General features: G+C 36.0%; 1 protein-coding gene across 1 annotated transcript; it reads right to left on the bottom strand.

Annotated features, from left to right (window-relative positions):
• Positions 1–5490: 5490 nt before the first annotated feature.
• LOC100818488 (mitogen-activated protein kinase kinase 5) lies at positions 5491–7083 on the bottom strand. Its single transcript, XM_003531723.5, has one exon. It carries the CDS (start codon positions 6709–6711, stop codon positions 5617–5619), a length of 1095 nt encoding a protein of 364 aa, XP_003531771.1. The 5' UTR covers positions 6712–7083; the 3' UTR covers positions 5491–5616.
• Positions 7084–8595: the final 1512 nt, after the last annotated feature.

Below are 8595 nucleotides of genomic sequence, written 5' to 3'. Positions count from 1 at the left end.
TATAAGAGTATTGTTTCCACAAAAGTTTGTATGGGTATTGCTCCCACAACATAGTATTTTTGGATCTCTGTTTATAAGTACGAGGAAGGCAATTAAGGGGAAAAGCCATGTCTCTTTAAACATCTGTAAAGTTGTCTCTTTTTTTTTCTCTGTTTAATGTTAGGTTTTTTTAATGTCTAGTTAAACCCTTTTTTTGTTGGGGTTAAGTGAATTTCTATGCAATTTGGTATTTTAAATGAAAATATGATTTTCTTCTCGTTGTGTTTGTATTCTTTTTATTTAATATTTCTTAAGACTTTATCACCCTTAGGGAGATTTTCAATCTATTTGGTGAATGAAAATTTACTTTATAAGTGTACAATGAGATACAAACCGAGTAGTCCTCTCGAGTAATATAAATTTGTTTCTACCTTTTATCACATAGAGATACTATACCTTTATTTACTTTGAACATATTCCTCACCAATTCTAACAAAAAGTAAATTAAAAAGAATACAATATATGCAAATGAACTACCCCTTGAAAATTTTAACAAGATTATTTTTAAGATCTCGTGCACTCCATCCATTTTTACGAAGGTAGCAACATATCTAATAATCTAATATCGTTCTCTATAGTGTATCATGATCATGTGCAAGTAGTATTTTATAAAACATGAAGCCGAGTATTCTGCAGTGATGTCATTCCCAAGTCACCCTCGGGCAAAATATTATGAAAGGATCTTAGGGCAAGGCTTGCCGCATGCATTCCAAATTAAATAATCCATTTATGTCGTACAATATATGTCAAACATATATTAAAAAAATGCTTAACATGTGCCCTTAAGATGTTAATTAAAGAATTAAAAAAAAAAAATTTATTAAGATATATAAAATTGTATTGTTCATAAATTTTTTTATCTTCTCCTATAAATTTTATAATAAATATTCTTCCTTTTAATTTCTTATCTCTTAACCCCTAAAGACGCTAGTTACTAACATCCTATATTAAAATGAGATGTCCACTTAAGCTCAACAAATTAAGAGGGCGGGCGAGGCCCGAGGCTCGAACACAATAGATATATCCACTTTGAGCCATGTATAATTATCAATACATGTACATTCACTACATTACCACCCACCCCTACTTCATTAATAAATAGATAGCCCAAATCCATGTATTTTATCCATTAAGTCATCTAAATCTAATTATTAGAATATCTAGCGAGTACAAATTCAAACAAAAATTAAAGACTGAAATGCATATTAATTATGGTATAGAAAACCATAAACATAATTAAGCATTTTTATTTGAAGTTTTCCATAATATGATCGAGTGTGGACGCACTAATAGCAAAACCTGACGTAATATATACCATTAGTTATTATTTCAGTTTTGAATCCTCACAAACAATCAGTTTTATATCCTTCCAAAGAATAACAATGGTCATAGATAATTTGCAAGGTAAAAAAGAAGACAAAAACTCTAGCAAAGCAAGGAAAAACAAATTCCAATAGAACAAGCGATGACACCCCTCAAGGGCCGCATCCGTGGTAGAGCTTTCTTTCCACTTTAGATGTATTTTCTCCTTCCAAGGGAAAGGTTTTTCTTTTTGTTCCTTCCTCACCCACTCTCTTCCTTCAATTACAACCTCTACTTCCACTCCCTCTGCTTATCTATTTTTTTTCCCCTAATTTTCTAACTTCATTGTTTGCCTTTGATGCCTCCCTATTTGTCTCTACCCCTTTCTAGTACATTTGTTTTGTCCAAGGAAACTTGTTAGAACTTCTTTGGCAAACGTACACATGTCAATTTGAAAGGAATAATAAAGAAAAGAAAAGTGAAGAAACATCCATGGTTATACTAGGATTCCTCTATAACAAGAAGATCCATTTTTAGTGTTGCTTGTTCCATGATCACTAATATGTTAGTCTTGGACGTGTAAGTTTTGAGTGAGTATGTCTCCATTTGATGTTGTTTATATGTTGAGTATTATTGTAATGCCCTTCTTTTTAGCACCCTATTTGTGTAAGTGTCGTTGGGTATTTTCATTGAACTATATATATCTTCACATACATGCATTATTTTATGAATTTCAACACGAAGACAATATGGAGCTAAACAAGAGACAAACACAATACTAACTCCTTGTCACATGCTTCGTGTGATGAGAATATTATATTTCTACTAAATTAAATTAAGACAAGATATTTATATATAATTAAGGACATTTAAAATTGTCAATTCATATAAGCACAAGTACGTTATTATATTTCTACATGCCACTACCCTGTTAATAAACAAATAGACAAAAAAAAGTCCTTGTATTTTATTCGTTTAAGTTATCCAGATTTAATATTATACTATTAGGCGTGTACATATTCAAACAAAAGGATTATTAAGAACTAAAATCACACATTAATTAAAATGCAAAAATCATAAATACAATTAACCTACCATAATATAAACTAGTGTGAGCGCGCTAATAATAAAACTTGACCTAATATATACAAGACTTCACAGCACTCTTTGCCTCTCAAGTATCGCAATTATGTAAATTTAGTCCCCTCAAATTCAATTGTATCAGTTAGGTTTACTAGGTATCATAAATATACAATTTTAGTCACTTAGATTGCAATTGTGCCAATTAAGTCTTCAAGTATTGCAATTGTGTGATTTTAGTCCCAAGAATTTCATAATTGTGAGATTGAAACTAATTTTTGAAGACAAAATTGCACAATTACAATACATGAATAACTAGAATTATACAATTATGATACCCAAGAAACCTCATTGGCACAATTGAAATTCAATGGACTAAAGTCACACATTTATGATATTTGAGTGACTCAAATCACATAATTAAAATTTGAATGACTAAAATCGCACAATTGTAATACTTGAAGGACCAAAAATGCCTATAGACGATTATGTTTCAATTTTGTTTCTTCACATTCAATGACAATGATTCAAGATGTTTTTTAAGGTAAAGAGGGAGACAAAAACCCTAAAAAAGTATGGAAAATCATATCCCAAAAAGCAAACAAGTGACACCCGCCAATGGGGGCCTTCCTTCCACAGAGGGGGCTTTCTTTCCACTTCAGGTAGATTTTTTCCTTTTGCTCATTCCTCACTACCACCCCTTCTTCTCTGGTCCCAACCTCTACTCCCAACTTCCTCTCCTTGTCTTTTGGTCACCACATACATATCCCCTCGTACCCTATTCCCTCTTTCTTAATATTTTTTTTGTTTGCGGATAAAAAAAAGAAGAAGAAAAAGCTACATACATATCCTCCTGTTTTCTAATTTTCTAAGCTACTTTGTTTTCCTTTGACACCTTTCTATTTGTCTTCACCCGTTTGCACTACATTTCTCCTTTCCAAGGAAACTTGTTAGGGCCTCTTCAACAACCGTACCTTAACTACTTGAGGCACATTGGGTCATCTTTACTGAAATTCCGTAAGGCACATGCCGATCCAAAAGGAATAACAGAGAAAAGAAAAAGTGAAGAAAAGTCCTTGTCTTCACTAAGGTTCCTCTATAACAAGATGATTCGTATTTTAGTGTTTGTAGTGTCAGAATTACTAATTTGTTAGTTTTGAACGTGCTTGTCTGCATTTGTTGTTGTTTATATGTTGAGCGCTATTGTAATATTCTTCTTTAACATATTGCTTATACAAGTGTTGTTGAACATTTTTAATTAATGATATGTTGAAAAATGTAAGCATTTTTTTACCTTTATTTAGTTGGTGAAATGATGAACGCCCTTGCGGCTCTCTAATAGACTAATAGCACTCGTCATTATTCTCATAGTCAACTGTGTTGCACTTTTGTCCACTTTGAGCTCAGCACATCGACTTATAGCTTACTTCTTTCTTTGAATGAAAATCTCAAACCGCGTGCCTTTGCAAAGGATGTTGCTCCAAATAATCAACTCTCTGACCTATGGTAATTATTTGAATATAGATAGATCTCAGTTCCAAATCAGAATATATTTTTTAATGCAATCTTTCTTTTTAGGATGGGAATTGTCATGACTTTTGAAATTGAGCTTTTAATTTTTCAGTTAACCAACTTCACCATTAATTAAATTTAGCTACATTCTCAAACTTTTGGTAGAGGAGAATTTTGCCACAAGTTGAGACAGGTTTGACCTTTTAAGACAAGAAGCACAAAGCTGAAACTTGCACTTGACTAGGAATAACTCACTAGCGTGTTGGAGTGATTCGAGATTCTTGCCAATGGCTGAATAGAAGCCAGCCAGCGCATGATCAAAACAATTTTCGGTATCTGTTTGATCTCTTGATGATTGGGATGCCGTAAAAGTGGGGATACAAATGTCTCTCCCCTTTACAGTTCTAGCCTTTAACCTATAGTAATGATGATAGCATTTCAACACAAGCCACTTTCCCCACCACCCAACCACCTATTGGCAAGTACCAACAAATGGTACCTCCATTTTGAGTAATTCCCGGATTTAGAAAATACTGTGTTATGTTTTCCTGAAGAATTAGAGTAACCATAACTAACTGCGATGAAACCAAACAAAATGGAAGAAGAAAGAGGTGCACAACCCAGTCCGTAATGAGGAAATTTGCATAACCAGAATGGAGAAAATTTTCTAAAATCTTGTAGCACAGAATTAAATTAGCGAGTTTTTCTTCTTTTATAAGAAAATAGCCACGAAACAGCAACAGAATAAGCCTACTTCCTAGCATTTAAAAGGGCAAAATTCAAATGCACTTGAGCTGTTCTTGGTAGCCTATGTATGTAGATATTTAAAACAAATAAGAAGGAAATGAATAATAGAATTGAGAGAACAAGAGCCAGGTGAAATTGGGAAAGGTAACGACAACAATGGATGCTCAAATTTCATAACCGGGATAAGAACGTAAGAGTTGGGAAGTCAGAATTACTCAACCAATAGCATGAGACCGACAAAGATACAAAAGGAGCCTAACCAAATGTGTCACAAGACAACAAGATTATTATGTCCCTTTCATTGTATGCAGCAAGTAAACTACCGTAAATTCCATCTTCCAGCTTTCTGCCAAACCAACTAATGGCGATTATTAGGGACTAGAATCAAATTTATTAATAAGATTGGAAATGCGTACAACAGCATCCAAATCCAGGAAGGAAGGTGAACAAAATGGGGAGGGCAGAACAGAAATATTCCCGAGTCCAGAAAAGCAAATAGATTAACTATTTAAAGAGAGATAGATGAGTATCTATCTATCTATCTATCTATCTATCTATCTATCTAGCAGCAACCAAAATGTCTAGGAATCCTTCAGGTGATGTAGCTCTAAATAAGAAGATGATTAAATCAAGAAAGAAAAGGCACCTGCAGGTTATAACCGTACTACTCACTGGGCAATTGGCATAACATAACAATAATAACCAGGGACTGAGGCTGAGGGGGCTTGAAAAAGATAATAATACTAAAAGAGAAAAAGAATGGAAAAAACAAACAGGGCATGTTATGGTAAGAAGAAAAACACTGTAATGTATGGCTGAAAATCCAATATTAAGATTTGATTCTGTATGAAAATGAAAATGAAAATGAAAATAAAGCGGCACACAGGGCTAGCTAGCTAGGCAATAGGCAATAGGCATGTAGAAGGATCCATCATACTAGGAGGGAAGAGGCCTTGGCGGAGGAGGGAGTAGCTGATGGAGGTTTGGAGGAGTCTGATTGTGGTTGGGCAGCGGCGGAGCAATGAAGGGGTGTTCGAGCAACCTGGAAGCAGACCAGCGGCGAGAGGGATCGCGCTGAAGACAGCGCAAGATGAAGTCCTTGAAGTGAGGGGAAGCAGAAGGAGGAGCCTCGGGAGGCTGAGACATACAAATGGCGCACATGAGACTGGCCCAATCGCCCTGCCTCCCAACCGCGAAGGGGAACCTTCCCATGTAGAACTCCAGTATGCTAACCCCAAAGCTCCATATGTCCCCTGCGTACGCGTCGTATTGCCCGTCGTTTATGTCCGTATTGATCCTCTCCGGACTCATGTAGGCGATCGTCCCCACCGACGAATTGCACGGATCCATCGTCTGATTCAGTATCCGACCCACCCCGAAGTCAGCGATCTTCACCTGCTTCCGCGAGTTTATAAGCAGATTCGACGGCTTGATGTCCCTGTGGACGATGTGCCGCCGGTGCAGGTACGCCAGCCCCCTAAGAATCTGCCGAGACAGATCTGCCAGCTGCTGCTCCTGCGTGATGTGTTTCCCCTCCAGAGAACCTCCGTCCATGAACTCCAGCAGCACCTGGATTTCGCTGTTCTGATCGTACATCTCGTGACACTTCACCACGTTCGCATCGTCCACGTCACGGAGGATCTGGATTTCCCGGTGGATCTGCCGCCGCACCGACTCCTCGTGGTGACCGTATATCACCTTCAGCGCGTACACGCGCCCGCTCGTGCGGTGGACCACCTTGTACACCGTCCCGCCGCTCCCGCTCCCGATGCGGTTCAGTCTCTCCAGCTCCGAGAAAGGGATCACCTGCTGCGCCGCCTGCTGGCTCGCTCCGCCGCTCGCCGCCGCAGCAGGCGCCGTCGATGGCGGCAGAGGAAGCGGCACCGCCAAGTTGGTGTCTCGCTGCGGCAGCGGCAGCGTGAGGTCCTTGCGGCGGCGCTGGGGACGCTGCTCCTTGTTGTTGTTGTTGGTGGTTGCAGGGGCAGGGTTGGCCCCGGAAGCGGAAGGCGGTGGCAGTTGCATCGGCCTCATCTCATGTCTCGAAGGAAGGATGAGTCTCTCTCTCTAGTTAAATATAAAAATAATGATAATCAGAAAAGGAAAGAGGGGGCAGAGGAGGAAGTTCATAAAATCACCATCACGAATCCACGGCGGAGATCAAATCATGCAAGTGCAAAGAGAGAAGCTTCCGGGAACTAACTCTTTCTAGGAAGCAAAAGGAAATTTGAGGGTTGATTTGTTTGCAGAAAAAAAGGAAGGGAGAGGAGGGTGGGGTTTTATTATTATTTGACAAAATAAAAAGGTAAATTGAGAGGTAGCTATCAAAAGAGGGAATCCAGATTTGAAAGGCATGGGGTCCACGCGCCTCCAGGGCCCGTGAGGAACGTGGACCAATTACGTTAGACTACATCGTTGGATCACACCACACATGCACACTTACACACTCCACACTGCAAACAAAACAAATCTTTATTATTTTATTATTTTATTATTTTATTATTTTACTACCCCAATCCCATTCTCTCTCTCTCCATTAACAACACGCAACACCCTCTACGCACATGTGTCAACTTCAAATCCTCTATGTATGGTCTCCCTCTTGTCCCAATTCCTATCTAATACCGTCACGCCTACGGCCTACGGTCCTTTTGTAATTTAATTAATTATTTCATTCTAAATACTATATAGTCTTCTCTTTTTTCTTTTTTTTTTTTAATTTTCTCTTCTGATACAAATTGAGCATTTTTGTTCCAACGCATTTATTACTTTCTATTTTCCATGCAACATTACTTATACTACCAAGACTATAACAAGGGGTGACTCACTTGTTACCAGTGCTTTTACTTTAAAAAATATATATGCCTCAGTTAATTAAACGTGTGAATTGTATTAGTATATTTATTTTTTATTCTTATTGATAAAGAAAAAAAAAATCCATTCCTCCTAAGCAATCACTTCAACTATTGGTTAATTTTTTATTTCTTGTTTTCTTAACTATCTAGAATAAACGCATAAAATTGTTTGCCTTCTTTTGAGATGTTTATTTCCGACTTCAAAACTGAATTTGTGGTACTATTGGCACTTGGCAGAGGAAGACAAGGAAATACAGCAATTATCTTAATGTTATAATATCTTTAGTTGGAGTGGAAAATAAAGCTTTAAAACATTGTCTTGCTACACTATGAATATGAAGGCAGATAGCAGATATCGGGATATGAATGTCCTTGTACTTTGTTATTTTACATATACATCATTCTTCTTTATGTAATCAGACTGATCGCCATATTGTTTATAGGCCAAAGTGACTTTCACTGGATCTTTGAATACGGTATAACTTTGTTTAGGGTTATATTATTATACTCTAATAAATAAATGATATATTGGTCTATAATTTGTTGATACTCTAGTATCTGAATTTATGGTTTCGATTTTCTGAATTTATAGATGTTATAATATAAGTATTAAAGTATCTTCTAATCTAGATATATATATATATATATATATATATATATATATATATATATATATATATATATATATATATATATATATATATATATATATATATATATATATATATATATATATATATATATATATATATATATATATACATATATATATATATATATATATAAATATATATATATATATATATATATATATATATATATATATATATATATATATATATATATATATATTGTTCTTTAATTGCTTGAGCTTTCATTCTTCATAATGATTAAAGGACTTGTGAAATTCATGTCGATCCTAGTCTTACCCCATGGAAAGATTTTATAGTTAAGATGTTTACCTGTGGCTTAAGAACATCTACAAGTTCAATACAACTCAACATATTGGTGAAAAGTGCATCAAGGCTTACTCAAATATCGTTATATGATATACTCCAATGAT

The sequence above is a fragment of the Glycine max genome, chromosome 8, assembly GCF_000004515.6.
Source record: "Glycine max cultivar Williams 82 chromosome 8, Glycine_max_v4.0, whole genome shotgun sequence".
Lineage (NCBI taxonomy): Eukaryota > Viridiplantae > Streptophyta > Magnoliopsida > Fabales > Fabaceae > Glycine > Glycine max.
The sequence above is the reverse complement of the archived record's forward strand: the minus strand, read 5'-3'. Positions and strand labels throughout refer to the sequence as shown.